Here is a 22755-nt window from a genome sequence, read left to right as displayed (position 1 = left end):
TACAGTAGGGAGGGGTTGGTGTGGCAACAAGGGTTGTGGAGCTGTGCCTGCTTCCTCCTGTCTTCACATAAAGATTTTGATTCAGATGTAAAAGTGAACCTTTGCTTGATGCAGAATCTTGAGCAGAGCAGGCCTGATCCTGCCCAAGTCGTTGATAACACCTTTGTAAAAGGAGCCTTCAACAGGGATTTGATCCTCATTTGTACACTCAAAGGATTGATGTGTCTGTTGATTGTTATAAAGAAATGATCCGACATTTGCAAAATACTTGTTTGGCACTTGCCTTATGCCCCAGAATAGGGAATGTTATTTAGAAGAACCATGACATTATTTTTGATGGTTCAATGATACTTGACTATCATATGAACCTAACTACAGAGACATTCTCTATTTTCCATGCTGTTCAATGGCAATTCTACTGTACATGATAGTCAAAATGTAGGAACAAGGAACCGCAGATGCTGTTTTACAAAACCAGACACAAAGTAACTCAGCGGGTCAGGCAGCATCCTTGGAGAACATGGATCGGTGATGTTTCAGGTCGGCACCCTTCATCAGACTCAAGTACATTATAGTCAGTGGAAGTCAAATTAATAATGAAATCCAACATGAATGGAGTGAGCTAGTGTCACAAACGATAGAAGGTATTAGCAGTGGCAACTCAATCCCCTTGCCTGTCTGCACTTACATGAAAATAATTATCAATGAAGTTCACCTGAACACTGGAAGCCAGTTCCTCTCAAACGCTTGCAAAGTATCATGTCTTCCAAAGCAGTGAGACATCTCACCCTTTCTCCTGCACCACTTTATAATGAAACATCGACAGATTAAGTGAAAAACTCAAAGTCATTCTGTTGCTCCGAGAACCTTAAAGCTGGATTCATGCACGTAGTCATTTAAACATTTTTAATTAACTTCCCTCAGACTGTGCATCACTTTTGTTCAGGTGTTTCCGTAGCACAGTTAGAACTTTTCATTTCTAGTTCATGAAACATAGTATGGATATAAGTGGACACAGTTGCGCAGCGGTTCAGTTGCTGCGTTGTAGCACCAGAGAACTGGGTTCGATGCTGGCTACGGGTGCTGTCTATACTGATTTTGTACGTTCTCTCTGTGACTGCGTGGGTTTTCACCTTGTCCTCCGATTTCCTCCCACATTCCAAAGATAAACAGGTTTGTAGGTTAATTGGCTTCTGTTAATTGCCCCAAGTGTGTAGGATAGTGCTGGTGTACAGGGTTATCGTTGGTTGGAGTGGGCCGAAGGGCCTGTTTCCACACTGTCTCACTAAAGTCTCTAAAGTCTAACATTTACATGGCACCAGGAAACTCTATCGCTAGGTAGACAAAAGTGCTAGAGAAACTCAGCGGGTGCAGCAGCATCTATGGAGTGAAGGAAATAGGCAACGTTTCGGGCCAGAAACTTTGCCTATTTCCTTTGCTCCATCGATGCTGCTGCACCCGCTGAGTTTCTCCAGCACTTTTGTCTACCTTCGATTTTCCAGCATCTGTAGTTCCTTCTTAAAAACTCTATCGCTACTTCATTGTACTTCACTGCTTCTATCTGGGTGACAGAAAACTACTGAAGCAGAGATGGATTAAAAATGGCCTTGTTCATGTAGGTAGGATCAGATTAGGACTCACTATATGTTCTGCTTATTACTTTAATAACGTTTTGTCAGTGGTAGACGATGGGCAGAGAGGCCTATATTTTGTCTCTTGCCCGTTTTGAATATTGGTCAATTTTCAATCTTTTGGTACCACTCCAGAATCTAAGGAGACATTTTGGAACATTACAACTAAAGAATTCACTATTTTTGCAGCCATTTCTTTTAAGATCCTTGAATGGATACCACCAGGAGGCTTTGGCTCCATTAGTTCAGACTGTAATGGTATTCCGTGCCTGCATTTTAAAGTATTTACTGTGTATACTGTATTGTGTACTATACACATGTAACATAGAACAGTAAAGGCACAAGAACAGGCCCTTCTTCCAACAATGTCATAAGATCATAGGGAATAGGAGTAGAATTAGGCCATTTGGCCCATCAAGTCTACTCCACCATTCATCCTAACCCCATTCTCCTGCCTTTTCCCCATAACCTCTGACACCTGTAGTAATGAAGAATCTATCTATCTCTGCCTTAAAAATATCCACTGACTTGGCCTCTACAGCCTTCGGTGGCAAATAATTCCACAGATTCACCACCCTCTGACAATAGAAATTTCTCCGCATTTCCTTCCTAAGGAACGTCCTTTAATTCTGAGGTTATGACCTCTAGTTCTAGACTCTCCCACTAATGGAAACTTCCTCGCCACATCCACGCTATCCAAGCCTTTCACTATTCTGCATGTTTCAATGAGGTCCACCATCATTCTTCTAAACTCCAGCGAGTACAGGGTCAGTGCCGGCAAACGCTCATCATAGGTTAACCTACTCATTCCTGGGATCAATCTTGTAAACCTTTGCTGGACCCTCTCCAGAGCCGGGACATCCTTCCTCAGATATGGAGCTCGTGTGCATAACATGATGAAAAGTCAATTTCTTATCTATCTGAACATAATCAACCCCCCCCCCCCCCCCCCCCCCCCCCAATTCCTTGCATATCCATATGCCTATCCAAAAGCCATCGCCATTATGCTGACATTCTACACAGTAGTACATAGTGGTTTTACCTCCTACTGTAAAGATCTATACCAAATATTTGTGTAACAACTCTGCTATTTCCTTGATTATTATCCCATAATAATCTATACAGTCTCATTATCTAAGAGTCACTTTGACTCTCTCCCTCTCTATGATCAACTTAAACGAGTTTAAGTTTTTAAATTCCACACTAATTTGGCCTCATTAATTCATTTTCTCTTTCTTGGTTAATATTTTCGTCCTTCTTTGCTGGATTCTGAATTTATCAGAGTCTTGGGAATACCATTAATTTTTGTCACCTGCTGTGTTGTCTCCTTCAGCTCCTAGTTCCATGGGTGGATCGCCCACATCTCATATATTTCGCTGGAGTCCTGAATGATCTCCTCAAACCTCTGCCACCAGATGTCTTACTTGTTGTTCTACTTGATCTGAGCATTTTACCCAACTCTATCCTCATTTCCTTTCTCCTTTAAGTTTAACCTAGTAGTTTCAAACTCAAGTGTCTCATTCTGAAGCCAAGTGCTAAATCTTATCATGGTACTTTGCAGGGGATCCTTAACTCTTGTATTATTTATTGGACCTGCCTCATTTTCCCTTACCAGATCCAAAAATGCCAGTTCTAGGGTTGTCTGTTTAACATGTACAAAACCCTCCTGAATGCCCGCTGGGAATTCTTTCTTGTGGCGACTATTCCCAAACTGATTAACCTCATCTCCATGAATCTCATCTCACATAAGCTCATCTCACCCAAGATGAATGTGCTACTTTTTTTGTACACATCACGTTATTTCTTGATTTATTCCTGTTTCTACATTAAAGCTACTGTCCGGAGGTCTACGCACCACTGTCTTATTTTCCTTACGTTTTTATTTTCTATCCAACTTTATTTCTCTAAAACTACATTGTACTTAAGCAAAACACCGCAGGTCAGGCAGCATCTGTGGAGGGAATGGATGGATGATAATTTGGCCGGGGGCCTTGTTCAGACTGATGTACTTATTTAATTTCTATTTGGCAGAGTCTCCACAGCATCTTTTCTTTCTCACCTGTCCTTCCACAAATTTCCCTAGAGCTTGTGTTCTCAGCTTTGTTATCCCAGTAACATTGCCTCCGCAATGGCTATTTTATCATCCCTATTTATTCCTACATGCTACTATTTAGTTGCTTTTATCTTGTTTCTTACATGATTTTTTTCTCTTTTTTTTACCAGCCTTCCTACACCCACCCCATCTCTTGGGTCTGCTGCAACACTATTTGCTTCTTGGAGCCATTGAGTAATTCACACATATAGTATGGAAACTGACTCTTCAGCCCACCCAGTCCATGCTGACTACTTATTCTCTAACTACTTCCCCTTTTGCCTTTAATTTTTCTCTTTCCATTTCTATTGCTGTGTTCTTCTTCTCCAACTGCCTGCTGAGGTACCCATGCTCCTAGTCCACTAGTCCACTAGTTTAAACCTTCTTTAACAACACTGACCAACATCTCCTGTGGACATTGGACCCATCCTACCCAGCCGCACCCTGTCCCACTTTGACAAATTCCGCTGTCCCAAGAACCCACTTTGGTCCCACAGCCCAGGATCTGGCTGTGTGTAGCTCACTGCTCTATGTCCTTCATTAAACCAGTGACTAGACTTGAAAAGTACTTAACTGGTAGTACAGGGAAGCAAAGGGGAAAGTGAGACCGCAATGACAAGGCATGAGACAGGGGACAGCTACAGAAAGGATGAGGTCTTCTGGAGATTAAATGGGCAACCAGTGTGAGGAGGGACTGCTCCCATTCATTCGTTCATCAGACAAACTTGCTAACAGCAAGTGTATAAGGAGTGGATGCGAAGGTGGGATAACACAGGACACGTGTAAACAAGTGATTGGTGGTCGGTGTGGACTCAATCAGCCAAAGGGCCTGTTTCCACAATCTCTCTCTCTCCCTTAACTGTAGTATTGAACATGCTGATGTAGTATTGACATGACTGTCTAGGTTTTGTTCACAATCAATTTCCTTCTGTGGCTTCTTGTTATGTTTATTTTCTGCTAACTCTCCTGAAAATCAATGGGAGTTAAGTTAAGGGTTTGGGTTTACTCCACTGAATTTGTTGGGACAGGAGACTATTCCAGCCCATTGTATTCATATTCATGGTATTATATTATATTAATGACACCCATTCAGCTGAATCTCACTTCCCAGTGCTTCCTCTGTAGATTTACATGACGATTTCTGCCTCTAGCACTCTTAAAAAGAGAGTTCCAGATTTCCAGTTCTCTCCATGAGATTATGCCCCAACCAATATTCTCTTTAAATACCTGCTGCAATTATCCTGCCCTTAATTATTCCCAATGGAAACAGGTCTTTGCTACTCAAGCTGCCTAAACCCTCAAAATGTTGAATTGATTTGAAAGATACTTTATGGAGACAGGTCCTTCAGCCCAGACGCCACGCCAACCATCGATCACCTGCTCACACCAGTTCCGTGTTATCCCACTTTCAATTCAATTCAATTCAATTCAATAATTCAATTCAACTTTATTGTCATTGCACAAATACGAGTACAGGTACAACGAAATGCAGTTTAGCATCTGGTCATAGTGCAAGATAGTAGAAATAAAAATAAAAGTACAAAATAAAAATACAAATAAAAATACTGGTTAACAATGTGTGGACTGTGGATGAATTAAACTGGTACATAGGCAAATAAATATGTACAAATGGGAGAGTCTAAAGATAGCTAGCGACGGGACTTTGAGTTCAGCAGTGTAATGGTGTTATTGAAAAAGCTGTTCCTCAGCCTGCTTGTGCGAGACCTGAGGCTCCTGTGCCGCCTCCCTGATGGGAGGAGGGCAAATAGTCCATGGTTAGGGTGAGAGGGGTCCTTGACGATTTTCCCGGCCCGTCTCAGACACCGTTTGCGGTGGAGGGCATCCATGGCAGGGAGCGGGGCACCGATGATGTGCTGAGCGGTTTTCACCACCCGTTGCAGTGCCTTCCTGTCAGCAGTTTCTCATCCACTCCCTACACATTAGGGGTAATTTACAGAGGCCAATTAATCTACAGTCTTTGGAATGTGAGAGGAAACCCACGTGGTGACAGGGAGAAGTGCAAACTCCACACAGATCGAATCCGGGCCTCTGGTGCGGTGAGGCAGCAACTATACTAGAGGCGCCGCCCAAACTTCCTTCACTGTCCCGTGTTCCAATGGTAAAAATTCAGTCTGGTTGATTGTTTTTCTTTCTTGGAACTAAAATTCTCCAGCCCCAGAAAATTATCTGCATATTTCCTCTGCAACCTCTCTTGTGCTGAAGTTGATATTTGTTGACTGGAATCATACGCAGCATTGTTCCAGCATTCTCTGCTCTCATCTTCACTGTGTTGGTCAATCAAGGGAAGTGGAGACACAAGGAACCACAGAAGCTAGAATCTTGAGTAAACCGCAAAATAGTGTGCAGCAGCCTGTACAAGGGTCCTGTCCTGATACGTCGCCTATCCATTTCCCCCACAGATGCTGCCCGACCCACTGAGTTACTGCAGCACTTAATAAAGGGAAGTATCCTGTATTAAACGCTGATAGACACAAAATGCTGGAGTAACTTAGTGGGACAGGCAGCATCTCTGGAGGGAAGGAATGGGTGACGTTTCGGGCTGAGACCCTTCTTCAGACTTAACCGCTGGCCTTGCTACCTTCAGACACTTCTGCATATGAAGAATCCTCTCTTCCACTACCTCAATTAGCTAAGAATTTATCATTCTGAAAGCCCTGCCCAAATCCATAATCTTACACTTGTCCAGACAGATGTTAACAGCGTGAATAAGCTGTATTTGCATAATTATTTTAAATTAACCTCCTTTCAAACGACACTAATCATTTAAACCCGAGCTTTAAAAATACAACGATGAATTAGTTCAAGAAATTTGTGCCAAGTTTTTCCCCGTGCTAAAAAAAAATAGCAGCTGGTAAACATTTTGATGGCAAGCCCGACGACCAAGGTATTCTCTGTCAAAGATCACGCGACAATGGCGTATCACTCCAGAGATGCAGATTGGGAAGGAGCCAGAAGCAATTTGAATTTGCTGGTAGTCTGTTGTATTACTCGCGGTACTGACGATTTACTGCTGGGATGCTTTCTAACAATGACAATATGCTGCGTGTGTTCAGAGGTCAGCCATGGCAACTCCTTGGAGAACTCCAGTCTCGTTCCTGGACCAATTTATTTATTTAACAATACAAGATTATAATGATTGAGTGGATTATTTAGTGGGCATTGTGGATTATTAAAAATATTGTAGGTGATAGAAATGTGTGAAAATTATAGATTAGTAATAGCAGGGTATTTTGCTAGTCTAATATTAACCGGGATTGAATTAGTTTAAATGGGATCGAAAGCGCAGAATTTTTATGGTGTTTTCAGGAGAATCTTTTTAGCTGGTATGTGGCAAGTCGATGGGGGTGGTGCAATTCAGGACTAGCTTCAGGGAATTAAGATGGGGAAGTGTAAGAGGTATCACAGATAGACACAAAAAGCTAGAGTAACTCAGCGAGACAGGCAGCATCTCTGGAGAGAAGGAATGGGTGATGTTTCAGGTTGAGACCCTTCTTCAGAGGTATCAGTCGTATAGTACAGGGATGGGGAAAAAAACAGGTAGAGAACAGGAGTAAAGACTCATCTTGGATAAGGCACAGTGCTGACATGGAAATATAATCAAACCAAGGCAGAATGGAAGTAGTAATTTGATGGTAAATTTCCATTAAGGCGGTGAGTGACATTCAAGAAGAAAATAGTGAGGTCCACATGTGAAGAAAATGTAACAATCACATCCACTGTTCCCTCATTGTCATGGGGGAATTACGTTTTTTTTTAAAAGGAAAGCCCTTGGCAGAATCTAAGTACTTAATCCAAGAAGAAGGATAGAGAAAAGGTGAAGGAGGAAAAAAAGTGAAAAGGTAAAGAGAAGATCTGAAAATATAGTGGTAAGTAAAATCACAGAGCGTAACTCAAAGTTGTGTGTATGAGAGACCAACGTGGCAATTTGTGTGATGAAGATCTAAGAGCGATTCTTCATGACGGTCTTAAGGAATGTTTGTTGGATGAGGTGGGAGCAATGCACATAAATGTGATGCAGGTGAACAAACAGACTGGAATTTCTAAGGGGCTGAGCATCTTCAAATGAGCATTATGCTGGATGGGAGCAAATAATGTATCATAATTTAATAGGAAAAAGGAGTTGATTGAGCTACCAGTCCCTTGCCAACTCAACTGCACTGGTGTAACAACTGGAGGTTGAAGCTCTTGCCCGACATTCTGGGTCCAGCAGCACCCAAGGCCCAGCAGATTGAAGCTGTGGTGCAGATCTATACTGTTTAACTAATTCTAACTAAGACCTAAAATAAACTAGTATCTGTACTCATAGCAATACAGGCATCTCAATTTTGACGCGGGGGTTGCGTGCTTGAAAAGCAGCTTGTAATTGAAAAACGCCCAAGTTAAATATAAATGTTACTAAACATTCAATTGTAAATTTTTGAGTGCGTTATTCCAAAAATATGAGCACGCAAATCGAGCAATGGAACAGGTACATTATTTCAAAAGCGCAAAAATCAAACACGTGTAAAACTCAAGATCAGAGCTCCTTCAGCTCTCAGCATTACTTCAGTTTCCTGCACAGCACAAGAATGTGTTTTTTTTCCACGCCAGGAGCAATGGGATCAAGGAAGAGCAGCATGGCGATCGAGCACTAACCGCTCGAGAGTCACCAGTTCTATTCGAACCTCAGGCTCTATCTGGGTGGACATTCTCCGATTAACAGTGTGGGTTACTTCTGGGTTCTTTGGTTTCCTCCCGCAACCCCGAAAACATGTTGGTAGATTAACTGGGATTGTAAATTGCCCCACAATATAAATGTGGCAAAGGAATCTAAATGGAAAGTGACTTGGTCTCAGAAAGCAAACAGATTGCAGAGGTACATGGAAATAAAATGACAGGGAATAGCCTGGTTTCAAAGCGTGCATAGATTCAAAGGGACAAAAGGCCTCATTTTGTATATTAATATGTTGGTGGTTGGTTAGCACAGTGATAATAGTGTTAAAGCTGTCCAAATTAACATCCTTCCATATTAACTTAATTAAAAGGGCAAAGCTTATATAATTAACATTGAGGTGGGTCAACTTTACAAGGCGACAGAACAGCACTTAAGGGAGATTATATCCAGTTGTTCCTATACTTTGATTTTGTCATTGCAGAATGAATATCCTCTATGAGCTCTACTATTGTTTTGAAATAGCAGTTGTAAAATCACCTATGTTTGTAATGAGGTCAGTAATATTATCTCAACTTCTAAAATTTCCAGGCGAAATTCAGCTGGGGATTGACCAATAGACAAAGAATGAAAGACAAAAGATAATTGGAATCATTTTGTGCTTGGGTAAGGAATTTACAGAATTACTAAAGTCATCTGATAAATTTCTGAATTTCAGACAATGCAATTATTGGAGCCAAGTAGCAGTTTGTGAAATATTATTAAACACAATTATCACTCCAAAATTGGAGTAGGTATATTATGAATATTTCAAGATAACTGGATAATGCATTAAAAAAATCTTCATGGTTATTTGTACAGAGGCAAATGTCAAGAGTGCAAAACACCGGTTTCCTGATTTTCTTTCTTGAATCTTGTCTCTTTTTGAACAGCAAAGTCATTTTCAAGGAATATTGATATTTACATCACAGGACATGACAGATGTGCAGAAAGGAAAGCACTTTGAAGAGTGTTTGGTTGTCTGTGTAGATGCTTTTTCTCTTCACGGACTCTATGCAAGCAAACAAGTCCACTGGCATTTGAGTAATAAATGTGCCCACTGATTGAATGCAAAAATGGCAAAAGCAATAGCAAAAAAAAAAAAATCAGCTTTCTGTCCCTTCCCTATTTAGACAAACTGTCAGGCAGTGTAGAAGAGCACAGTATAGAGGACAGCTTTCAGCAGGCTCGCTAGAGAAGGCTGATTAAGAATGTTCAACCAACAGCAAACTGCAGGCCGTTACAGCAAAAATAAATAGACTATATGCAAATGTGTTTGTCACTTTGACAGCATGTCTCAATTAAGGCATCTCACCGCTGTTGGTTAGATCTACTTCTGCAGTTGTATCAGCGAACCTACTGTATTAGAAAAACACAGGGCTTGACCCTAATCCACATGCATGCATTTTTAAAATTCCGTCTTGGCTGTGCACACCAGGATAACATTGGCAGATGTGTTAAGCAGTTGACAAATGATGAAAAACAGCTTGTCTCATCATCTGCATAGAAAAGCTTTAAAATATTATAACTACTGTCTTCAGCTTCTAATAAACTAAGCAACTGTGTATTGAGAAAATATTTTGTGGTCAGATTTTTCTCCTTGTATATTTGCTGCCACTTATAGAATCTGATTTGCATTTTATAAAGTTACACATTTCAGAAACACAAACACATGTATAGGCTTCAACAAACTTGAAGGTATAAAGCCATATCATTTTTAATACAATTTGACTTCTACTTCTTCACTTTCATACGAGTACTACATTCTATATTTCCTGCTGCCTTCAAATTAAATATCAAAGAAAAATGTGAATAAGTGCCGACCAAATAATTTTAAAAAACGCATCATGATAAGACAAGCTATTTTTTTGGGCGGGGGGGGGGGGAAATCTTTAGTTTTGGGGGAGTCTTCAGTTTTTTGGGAAGCTTCATCGACTGAAGTGCATTCATCTGTCCGACTGTGTGAGGTATCGCTGTATATTACACAGCTTTAACAACCCAGGTCTCATTTTCTGTCCTGAGCCTGGCTCACAAATAAATGCACACAAGGAGAACTGCAGTCCACTGCGGGACACAATTAATAAACTAATGCTAGAAATGCCGAGAGTTAGGCAGGCACATCTGCTGGGCCGGATCCAGTTGCAATCAAAGGCAAATGATGCACAATTTGTATCCATGCCACTAATCGAGATATATGATAAGTAAATAATAACTCAGCAGAATTGCATAATTTAAATTTTAAAAAGGCTTGCATTCTTCCCTTAACTGTACTTTTTTTTAAAATATACTGGAGATCTTTTAATATAAGATGATACTCTCTCTCCACCGACCAGGGACACTTACAGTTGCATTAGTCACAATAGATTAATGGTAAGCAATTAATGAGGGATCTTCATGCACAAGCAAACCAAGTTTGAGGTACCAAATAAATTACAGTGGATGCAAAGCTTGGCAAAATAATGAATTTTGCATTGCAACATCAAAATAATTGTGAAAAATAACGTTGAAACTAAAATATTGAACCCTATTGGAATACCATGAATTTTGAAAACCGTTTCTGAATTTTGTTGCACTCAGGTTTTTTTGTGTAAAATGATTTCATGTTAAACTTTGGCTACAGTAATTACATTTTCCGTTGGTCCCCCAAGTACCAGCAGATTCAACCCTTGATCCTAACTTGTCATGGTTACATCAGCAGCTGTTACCACCTCTTATTCCAAGTGACTTTTGTAAGCTCTTTATATTGCAGCTTTGATTATGCTAACAAGCAAATCTTGATATTCTACCACAGTAAATTTATTAGTTTCAGGATTCCGCTTTATCAAACAGCTTATCTTATTTTGGCAAACATTATATCGACAAGCTCTGGAATTTAAACTGCCTGGATTTAAGCAATCTTTCAAATTAAATCACTTCCATTGGGTAGGAGAGAACATAACATAATATAATAAAGGAACAGAGCCTTCGGCCCACAACATCCATGTTGAAAATGATGCCAAGATAAAGTCATCTTCTCTGCTCACACATGATCCATATCTCTCCATCCCAGGATATCTATGTGCCCAGCTAAAAGCCTCATTGTCACTATCATATCTTCCTCTACCACCATCCCCGATAGTGCATTCCAGGTTCACCACCCAGTGCACATCTCCTTTAAACTTTGACCCTCTCACCTTAAAGCTATGTCCTCTAGTCTTCACCTTTTCCACTGGGAAAGCAAGTTCCGACTGTCTACTCTATTTATGCCTCTCATAATTTTATATACTTCTATCAAGTCTCCCCTTGTTCCAGAGAAAACAATCCAAGTTTGTCCGACTTCTCCTTTGAGCTAATACTCTCCAATACAAGCAACATCCAGGGGAACCTCTTCTGTCCCCTCACCCCTGCCTGCAATGTGATGACCTGCATTGCACATAATACTCCAAATGCGGCCTAATGAAGAGCTCTAACATGACTTATTTACTTTTATCCTCATTGCCCCGACCGATGAAGGCAAGCGTACCACATGCCTTCTTTACTATTCAAATATTTGCTCTCATGCTTTGCTGCTGAATGCTGTAAATAATGTTCAGAAATGCAAAATGTGTAGTAGAAAAGCTGTTGATTCTAGTAGAGGACAGTGAATGAATGCTGGACTAGTGAATTTGTGATTCTAAACTTCCAATAAGATAAACTAATACACAGGCAGTTCTGTAAAGAAGGACTTCAAGATTTTAGTGGCCCACTGATAGGAAATGACATACAATAGCCACTAGAAAGAGCTATTAAACATTTCTTTAGTGCAGATTGAAGGGCCTATATCTGCATGTATAATAGGTTCTAATAAATAGCTTGCACAGTAACCTGAGTAGCCAAGGCATAACACTGGCTGTTAAGCGTTTGACGGTACTGGGCCCATAGTCGCTGGAGGGGGGACCTCACTGAAACGTACAGAATAGTGAAAGGCTTGGATAGAGTCGATGTGGAGAGGATATTTCTACCAATGGGAGAGTCTAGGATTAGAAGTCATAGCCTCAGAATTAAAGGACGTTCTTTTAGGAAGGAGATGAGGAGGAATTTCTTTAGTCAGATGGTGGTGAATCTGTGGAATAATTTGCCACAGAAGGCTGTGAAGGCAAAGTCTGTGGATATATTTAAGGCAGAGAAAGCGTTATACAAGAATTTTGTCCAAACAGTCTGCGACCCATAGCGCTATGTTTAAAGCCCATAGCATTGCAGCTGGCAGCACTATATTTAGAACCCATAATGCTGCAGCCAACTGCTCTTTGTTTAAATTCCCACGTGCTAAGCCGACAGCGCTCTATTTAAACCTTTGCGCACCAAACTGGCAGCGCTGTGTGTATTACCTTTATGTGCCAGGTCTGTAGTGCTGCGTATTACTTTACGCGCCAGTCTGCGGCTGATAGCGCTTTGTTCCTGGGGGGGGGGGGGGGCGGTGGCTCCCTCGGGATGCAGTCCCCTGCCATTGGTTACAGTTTGAATTTGGGAGCAATGCAATAGGCCAGGACTTACTGGCGGTCATTTCAACAGCTGATTTCTTACCTGTACAAAGGCAAGTGCCAGTAAGCCAGAAGTTGGTTCATGTACGAGAGGGGTTCACCGAAGGACCGAGTCAAGGTCAGCGCCAGCGGACGGAGGCACAGAGAAAGAGAGAAGTGTGTGGGTGTAAAACGGACCCTGCACATACCAAGGCAAGTATTGTTTTTGTTCTCTCTTGCCAATAAAACTGATTTGTAACTAATCAGACAAGTGAGCCTTTTTCTGTTCTACAAGGCAGATCCTTGAACCTGTTCCCTTGTAACAGATAGATAGATTTTTGATTAGTACGGGTGTCAGAGGTTCTGGGGAGAAGGCAGGACAATAGGGTTTTGGAGAGAGAGATATATCGATCTGCCGTGATTGAATGGTGGAGTAGACTTGATGGGCTGAATGGCCTGTTTCTACTATCACTTATGATCTTATGAACACCATCCATCTGATTCTGCTTCAAGACAAGTTAGTCCGTTTTTATTTTTCATGTCTTATTATAGGGTACGAAACCTGAATGAATTAGGTCAATTCTTTGTAGACTGAGGTGCATTAAACAGTGTGTGAACGTAGCAGGAATTCTTCATTTAGGGGAGAGGCTATTGCACAGAAAGTGCACAGAACTGAAATGTTGGAAGATATGAGAAATACCGTAATTATCATCCAATTGATTACAGCAATTTATGATATTTCTAACACATTCTCTACACGCTGCACAAAACAACGTTCGACATTATTTCACTTTGCATGATTCACATTTTGTTGCTTTTAATCAATTTCCATTTGTCTTTATTAGCAAATTTATAATGTTGAGTAAATTGATTAAAACTGATTTGAGAGTCTCCTGTGCTTTGATATTACATTATGTCTCAAGCATTTTAACAAGCATCCACGTAAGAGGAATGGAGAAGGACAAAAAGAAGTAGTTGGAGCTGCACACTTCATTGAAAATACCTTGTAAAACAAATCTATTATGAAACTAAATGATACTTCTCATTTCTCACAATTATATAATAAATGGCTCTGAATCGCATATATGTTAAATCTATAGCAAAATACCAAGTGCTGGAGGAAATCAGTGGTTCAGGCAGCATCTTTGGAGAGACGAGGCAGATGTGATTCGGGTCAGGATTCTTCTTTAGACATTGTAGTGGGAGAGGTGAGGGGAGAAAGCTGGAAAAGGGAAGTGGGGGTAGGACAAAGCATGGGTGGACAAAGGCCGGAGATGAAAAGGAGGCAAAAGGATAGAAGAGGTGTAAAATTAAAGCCACAGGGGTGCAAGTGGAAGGAGGTTAAAATTGGGGAATTCAATGTTAAATGTAATGCAATGTTAAATATTTAATACACTGCAGCCTACAAGTTTGACGGCAGCCAAAGAGTTCCCATGTTAGGAGATGAAATCATCATCACATTGCTGAGTGAAAGTTTCCTCCAGTGTGGTGCAACAACCATCCATTCACTGTTAACCCTGTAGCACCCCACATTACAGCTTGGCTGGGAACTAACAATGCGCAATACTTTGAAAGCAAAAACATGCAAACATCGGAAGTCTGGTATAAAAGGCGAAAATACTGGACATGATGCATCTACTGCCGATAATGAGAAACGATGTTAATGGCTTGGCTAAAATGATAGTTGTTGACGCTGCCTTCAATCGCCTGCCCCAGATAAATTAAACCATCTACTTCAGGCCGTGAAGCTCCGCTGTCTTTCCACACTCCCCCCAACAATTAGAACTCCTTCTGGATAATAGGTCACACCAATCTTCACATTCCTGCTGCGAGAGCTATTTTTATGTGGAGTGAATGAAGTCCCTGTTCAACCTGCAGCACTCTAGCTTTCAAACCCAACACATTTTGCCTACAGTCCTCGGAGAACTTTGTCAGCCACCGCCCGCTCTTCAGCTTTTTTTTTCCCACCGTATAAAGTGATGCACCATTTTTAAATAAGTAAAAAGAAAATTACTGCTCAAGTATGAATACAGGCGTTGTATGGATTTTTTTACATACAGTTGCATAATTCTCAGATAATGAACTAGTCAGTGCCCACATAACTAGACCTGGCAAATAACATTTGCATCTTGCAGGTGTCAGGTAATTATTGTCTCAAACAGGAGAATACTCAGTCATCTTCCTTTGAAAGTCAACGGCATCAACTGCTTGTTCTGCCAGCAGCATCCTCTGGGCCACCACAGAGCAGAAACCTGCTGGACGAGATACACGGCTGGCGTGTAACCCGTGGGTTCAAGGCTGGGTACCCTTTGACTTTCCACCATCTTAAGAAGCGTTAGGAGGGATAGATAGATCTGCCATGAATGGCGGAGTAGACTTCAAGGTTTAAGGTGTGTTTATTGTCACATGTACCAATTAAGATACAGTGAAATTCACATTGCCATCCAGTCATACCAATAAAGTGCACGACACTCAGATACATGTTTCAATTTAACATGAACATCCACCACAGCGACTCCCCCACTTTCCTCACTGTGATGGAAGGCAGAAAAGGTCAATCTTCTTCCCTGCTTTGGACCGAATGGCCTAATTCCGCTCCGACCATTTATAATCTACAGTTCACAAGTCAGAAGTGACCTGCAACGGTCCCCACTTGCCCGCACACAAGTAACGCCGATACATAGGCTCAACTGCATTCAAGCCAAGTCATTCACACGAACAACACTCACTCACCAGCATAACATCAATTCCCTCCATTACCTGTACAAGGCTACAATAGTTTAGCAGTTAAGTATGGAAGCCAGTTCAAAATGTCCGATCAAAGCCGAGGAATTTAAATTAAACTACCCGTATTTCCCGGCAATGAAGACGCACCTGCGTCGAAGACACGCCACAATTTTGAGTTGCTAAATTTTGAAAAAAGGCTGGCGGGACAGGATCAAGGGTATACTTTAGTCAGTAGGAAGGAAGATGTGAAACACCTTCAAGGAGGCAATGAAGACCTGGGAGCCTCCATCTTCGCCTGCCCCACAATGCGCTGTGTGGTTCATGTCTGAGGGACGGGGACTTCCTGGCTCAGGGAGATCACATAACGGGGGAGAGGGAGAGAGAGAGAGAGAGAGAGAGAACCCGGGACGGAGCAGCCAGCCTTTTGTCCAGTAGCTACCCGCCAACCACTAGCTCCACCGGTTGCGCCTGTGCCCAACAGCCGCTGTACTGAGGGATAGCCAAGTCTATCTTTCTTGGCTATCAATCTAACCTTGGTCCTCCAAGATGCAGATAAATTTTCTGGCGTTATTTTCAGGTAAAAAATAGTGACTTCTCTGCCAGGAAATACGGTAATTAGAAAATCTGGAATAAAACATTTAACTACCGGCTGGTTATTAAAACCAATTTGGTTCATAAATGTTGTTTAGATCCATGTTCAGTTTTCCTGCCCAGTTCAGGAATAATTAGAGATGGACAATAAATACTGGCACAGCCAGCAATGCCCACAACCTGTGGACTAATATATATTGCTGCTGCATGTGATATCTTTCTTCACAAAAGATTTTGTTAGCAACCTGTTAGAAGTCCACAAATGTGGTGATAGTTGCATAGACAACCAGAGACCTCCAACAATTGGTGCAGCAGAGTGCTGCTGTCTGCCAGCTTCAGTGACTGGTGTTGGAGTTTGGCCTCTGACGCTGTCTGTGAATGGCTTGTGTTCTCTAGCAACCCCCCTCCATTTCCCCTCAGTGAGACAGCTTCCTCCAACATCCCAAGGACATGCTGAGCAAAACTCAAAGCGTTGGAGAAACTCAGCAGGCCAGGCAGCATCTGTGAAGGGAATGGACAGATAGCCTTACGGGTTGGGATCCTTCCTCAGACCAATGGTGGGTGTTGAGGAAAGACATGTACCTCTAGTGGTGAGTGTTGGTCAGAACATGGGCGAAGAGCAGGACAGCAGTAGGATTCATAGGGAAGGTGCAGTGTGAAAGGGGTACATGAAATTCTCATTAGAGAGAAGTGGAGAACCTATATCAAAGCAGGCATATTTGGAGGAGATTTCGCAGTGGAGCAGTAAAATGGAGACACAAGAGGTCCTGGATGGCGGAAATGAGCAAAAGCAAATATGCTGAAGGAACTCAGCAGGTTAGGCAGTTTATGTGGTGTGAATGGACAGATGATGTTTGGGATCAGGACCCTTCTTCAAACTGATATGCTGACCCGATATATCATTTGTCCATTCCCTCCACAGATGCTACCTGGCCCACTGAGTTACTCCAACACTTTGTTTCTTGGGCCCCAAAGGTATGTTGGTTGGTAGTTAAATTGGCTGCTGTAAATTTCCCTTAGCATGGATGTGTTGTCTGAGAATCAGGAGAAGTTATTGGAGATGCAAGAGTGTGTGCAGGTGACAGGGAAATAAGTGGAGAAATGGGATTGCTACAAAATCCTTGATGAAAAGACTTGATGGGCCAAAGGCCCTTCTTCAACGTGGTGAGAAAAATATGAAAGAATATAAAAAATATTCTTTCAAAATCTGGAACGTGGTACTGGGACCTAAACTGGGAATATCTTTGCCACGCTTAAAGACAAACCTTTCCTGATTCACAATGATCAATAGACTATTCCTGCCAGTGAGGCAGATATGTATACCTGCCAATTCTATTTATGACGTTATTCCTGCCATAACAGCCAACATCAATTACAATGCTCGTGATCGTAGCTAGGGTTTCTAACATGATTTTCCATGCAATCCCACCAGTTGTTAACTGGGTTTTTAGAGTGGCCATTTGAAGATGTGATCTTTAAAGATTTCACCAAACAGCCTGTCCCCAAAAATATCGGCTTCAATATTTAAATAGCAAGGTCAGATAATGCCCCAAACCCATTACATTACATTACATTACAACCGATTCATAATTCAACAAGGTGGCGAGAGCCTGGGTTACAAACAAAACCGCTGTTACGATTCCTAAAGAAAAGCAACGGGGACTCGGCGATGAAGAAAATGTGAGAGAAACATCATTAACGGAATGACTTAACTTCTGGGCAATTAGTCTCCAACAACAAAACACAAAAGCATCACACAATAAATAGGAAGCCCAACTTTCTGGATACACCAGTCCCCCAAGTAAGATTAGTTTAGCACACAGAACTAAGCATTTCGCCACATACCTGGCCAAAGTGCATGGTTATAGGGCGCCGGTCATCCCGTTGCCTCCCTTCCTTCTTCTCAGACAGAGGGGACGCCGCGATACCTTTGTGCGGGACACTGTCTCCAGCCACCGAGTAGCCATTTTCTGCCATCTCCTGCGAGGTAGGTAAAAAAAAAGTGATTTGTGTGGGTAGGTGACACAGGGCAAGGAGGGAGCACTGCAGGGAACGACTGTCTACGTGGTACGATGCTAGAAAAACAAGCTAAAATTACAAACCAATAAATCAATGAGTGACATTTCCTTTGCTATGGCAAACAACACAACACTGTAGAACTGTGAGAGTGAAGTCGAGAAAAACAATTCATTCATCAAAGAGTTACTTCTCTCAGTGCATTCCAGAAACAGTGAGGTGGTCGCAGTGCAGAGCATGATCAGACCCAAGGTTCACTGAAAATAAAGTAAGTTGTAGGTATCACTGTTGCACGGGAGGCATTATAGATTGTGGCCCATTGTGGGTCAGGAAAGGTAGAGCAAAAACGTAGGTGCACTTGCCACCTCGTCTTCATCAGGACAACAGATGAAAACCTGCCCTGGACGTTAGGGTACTTGTCGGGGTCAAGGGAGTGTGACAAAGGAGATTTTCGTTGTGAATGGTGAGTGTGTTCAATAAATATATGGAGCCACTTGCGACTCCAGATGCTGTAGTGACACCAGAGACTGCAGATGCAGATGCTCATAAATATATGGAATAGTATTTGCTTTCAAAACTGAGCTTCATCAAAACTGCCCATAATTTTAAATCAAGCAGATCACTTTAAATGGGCGAGACTGATTAAATGTGTCTGAACTTCTATGGTTAGGCAAGGATTTAATCTCAGCATTTAAAAGTTCCATTTGATTCAAAGGTTCAGAGCTGCTCCTGTAATACAGGCCCTTCAGCCCACAATGTCTGTGCCGAACATGATGCCAAGATAAATTAATCTCCTCCACTTGCAGATGATGCATATCCTTCTATCCCTGCACATGCATGTGCCTAAATACAAGTCTGTTAAACACCACTATCGTATCTACCTCTACCGTCACCTCCAGCAGCACGTTCCAGGCACCCACCACTCTTTGTGTTAAAAAACTTGTTCCGCACACCTCCTTTAAACTTTGCCCCTCTCACCTTAAAGCTGTGCTCTCTAGTCTTTGACATTTCCACCCTGGGGAAAAAAAGGTTCTGACTGTTTACAAAATACTAGGCCTTTCCTAATTTTGTATACTTCTATCAGGTCTCCCCTCAACCTCTGGCGATCCAGAGAAAATAATCCAAGTTGTTTATGCTATGGAAGCAACTGTTGATTAAGTTTGTAAATTTTGTGAGAAATTAAAGTAAAAGAATACATTTGGGCAAAATTAATAATTAATTCATGCATAGATCTATTTTGTCACTACCTCTCTGTATTAAATAATCCCTCAATTCCAAATATTTCTGATGCTGTCATTATCTCCCGACAACCGCTCCCCCCCGCACACTTCCTCCTCATGCCTCCTCCAATAGCCTCCATTTGACATTTGCAAGCTTGTGTTCAAATCCTACACTCCTGCCTAATAATTGTCAAATCTTCCAACTCAAGAATCCTGCCCTTTAATTTCTCCTTTATCTCCATCACTGAGCAGAATGTTGTCATCTGGCCAGATCAAAGGCTTCCGCTTGGGTATCTTACAACCCAACGGCATGAAGACTAAACCCCCCGTTTTCAGGTAAACTCCCCCTTACTGTGTTATCTCCACCCCCCCTGAGCACCCACTTCTCCCACTATTCCCAACCATCAGTCACCCTGCTCCTTTCCTCTCCATCTTGAACTCATCTCCCATCCCCTAGACACTCATTCCTCTTTTATTCTCCCTCTTTCCCCTCCCACTGCCACCTTCCCCCCGCATTCCTCCCTCTAGCTTTATATTTCACTCATCCTCTCTTTATCTGACGCTCTTTTGTCTGTCTCCTCTTCACCTCTAGCCTCTTTCATTCAATCAATTCATCTATCAATCTGTATCCAGCTATCACTTGCCAGACTTTGTCCCACCCCTACCTCTCTTTTCCAGATTTCTCTCCCCTATTCCAATCAATCTGAAGAAGGGTCCCGACCTGAAACATCGTCTGTCCATTTCATAGCAGTGATGTTGCCTGATCCACTGTGTTCCTCCAACACATTGAGTTTTGCTCAATTTTGAATTCTCTTATCAATTCCTTTGTTGCCATTTTCCTTCATTCGTTTAAGAATTTTCAAAAAAGTAAAATCTGTTTTGGAAAAGCCACTGGTTATTTGGCTTAACATCATCCTTTTTAGACTTGCTGTTGGTCTTACATAGTTGAGTGTCAACATTTTGGGGTCTGTGTTCGAACATTCTGCACTTTGTGATCTGGGGTTTGAGAGAAGCCCGCCGGGACAAAGGGCCCAGAGTGAAATGAGTTTGGTTCGTCTTCACGTCTCATCAAGTGAGCAGCAGTGTACAAGGATGCAAAGCAATTTTAATTGGCCTCTAATTGGCACCATCACTCAAACTGGCCATGAGGTTCAGTGGCGGAACAAACAGAAATGGAGAGAATAGTGGTGCGGTGATGCTCCAGTGAGGTTGAGGTTAAGGAGGCATATTAAAGGAAAAGCTTCACTCAATACCTAACTTGTGCTTTAACCATCTCTGGCAATATCAGGCTGGGCTCAGAAGGAAACAATACAACCTTTCTGGGTTAAGAGAGGTTCGTCAGCTCTCCAGACTTTTCTAAAAGCCTACTCAGCATCATCACTGGTAATGCATCTTCAAGTGTAGGCATAACAATGCTTCAAACAGTTCCACATTGATCAGATAATACATTTAATGGCCGAGTACTTCATGCCGCACCAAGAATAAATCAAATACCTTTTGCTTCAAACGATTTTTCACCTCTTTTATTCCCATTTTTGCATGATCTTTTGCCTAGAAGTGCAGAAGAGAATTCAAGTTAAAACCTCTCATTGTACTTCAGCTGCCTCAAAAGCAACAAGCCTTCCTATTAAGCCATTTCTATTTCTGCTACTTTGGTACAATCCATTAACGGAAATTATAAGGAGCAAAATGTTCGTAAAATAGGCTTGTGGAGTTCTGAATGCTAATAACTAGTTGAAACTTATGCACTGATTACAAATGAGACAATCTGCTGAAATTTTGACACGGTTGAAAAATGTCTACATTATTGATGCAGTCTCTGTTAAATTGGTCCAAAATATCTTGCAAAAGTAAAGTGAATCGGGTGGCACAGTAGCCCCCTACACTGACAGAGAGCCAGGTTCGATCCTGACTCTGGGCGCTGTCTGTACAGATATTGTAGGTTCTCCTCGTGACCTGCATGGATTTTCTCCAGTTTCCTCCCACACTCAAAAACCATACAGGTTTGTAGGTTAATTGGCTTGGTGAATTTGTAAATTGTACCTAATGCGTAGGATAGTGTATCTAATGCTGGTCAGCGCAGACTTGGTGGGCCAAAGTCAAGTCGTCACATTTATTTATATAGCACATTTAAAAAAACAACTCTCGTTGGCCAAAGTGCTTTACATTTGTTATAAGAATAGTATAAACAAACAAACTACATACATATATACATATAGCCCTCGCTCAGTGGACGTCATGAAAGGCTTGGGAGTATAGATAAGATTTTAGTCTTGACTTAAAGGAGTCGATGGAGGGGGCAATTCTGCTGGGAAGGGGGATGCTGTTCCACAGTCTAGGAGCTGCAACCGCAAAGGCGCGGTCGCCCCTAAGCTTATGCCTAGACCGCGGGATATTCAGCAACTCCAAGTCGGCCGATCTGAGGGACCTGGAGGTGGAGTGGTGGGTGAGAAGACTTTTAATGAAGGAGGGGGCAAGCCCATTGAGGGCTTTGTAGACATCGAAGAGGGTCTTGAAATGTATACGGAACCGCACAGGGAGCCAGTGGAGAGAGGCCAGGATCGGGGTGATGTGGTCCCTTTTTCGGGTGCCCGTCAGGAGTCTCGCTGCGGCGTTTTGGACCAGTTGCAGGCGGGACAGGGAAGATTGGCTGATGCCAGTGTAAAGAGAGTTGCAGTAATCTAGGCGGGAGGAGATAAATGTGTGGATGATCTTTTCGAGGTCATCAAAGGGCCTGTTTCCGCTGTATCTCTAAACTAAACTAAAGGTGGAGAAGTAAACATGAAATAAATATTCTGCAAAAGAAAATTCTAAACCTTAGAATGCACTACAATGCAAAGGTTTAGGTTATGGGCTGGAAATATGTCAATGTATAACTGGAAACATTGAAGATTGAAATATGTAAAATCTGTTCCGAAGCTAATTCACAATGCAAATGACCAGTCGTGATCATAATATTTTTATAATGATTCTCAACTGTCTAGTGATAAACACAATGGTTTCTAGGGGCTTATTACTCCCGACACTGCCATCCTTTTTTTATATTCTCTAATAATCTGGATCACTTGGTGCAGTAGCGTAACTAGATTCAGCAGAGGAGTTTGTAAACAAGGTCAGTACTTTTCCCTGGAGATCTTTTACATCTTGTTTCCACTGGCACCACTCCTTTGTCAGCTTCTCAGGTCACCTGGATTATCAGCCCCAGTAGGAACAGCAATGCTCCTCTGGGAAATCGTGAAAGAATCCTTGTTATATCTTCCCCAGATGGCCACCCACGAGACACCAATTC

General features: G+C 41.9%; 1 protein-coding gene across 1 annotated transcript in view; it reads right to left on the bottom strand.

Annotated features, from left to right (window-relative positions):
• LOC129711880 (DENN domain-containing protein 1A-like) overlaps nt 1-22755 on the bottom strand; it is a 472977-nt gene that overhangs the window by 57789 nt on the left and 392433 nt on the right. The window contains 2 exon segments of the mRNA XM_055659869.1: nt 18076-18210; nt 20961-21017. Of these exon segments, the coding sequence (XP_055515844.1) occupies nt 18076-18210; nt 20961-21017 (192 nt within the window).

The sequence above is a fragment of the Leucoraja erinacea genome, chromosome 31, assembly GCF_028641065.1.
Source record: "Leucoraja erinacea ecotype New England chromosome 31, Leri_hhj_1, whole genome shotgun sequence".
In the NCBI taxonomy this organism is placed as follows: Eukaryota; Metazoa; Chordata; class Chondrichthyes; order Rajiformes; family Rajidae; genus Leucoraja; species Leucoraja erinaceus.
This window is presented reverse-complemented; position numbering and strand designations above follow the sequence as displayed.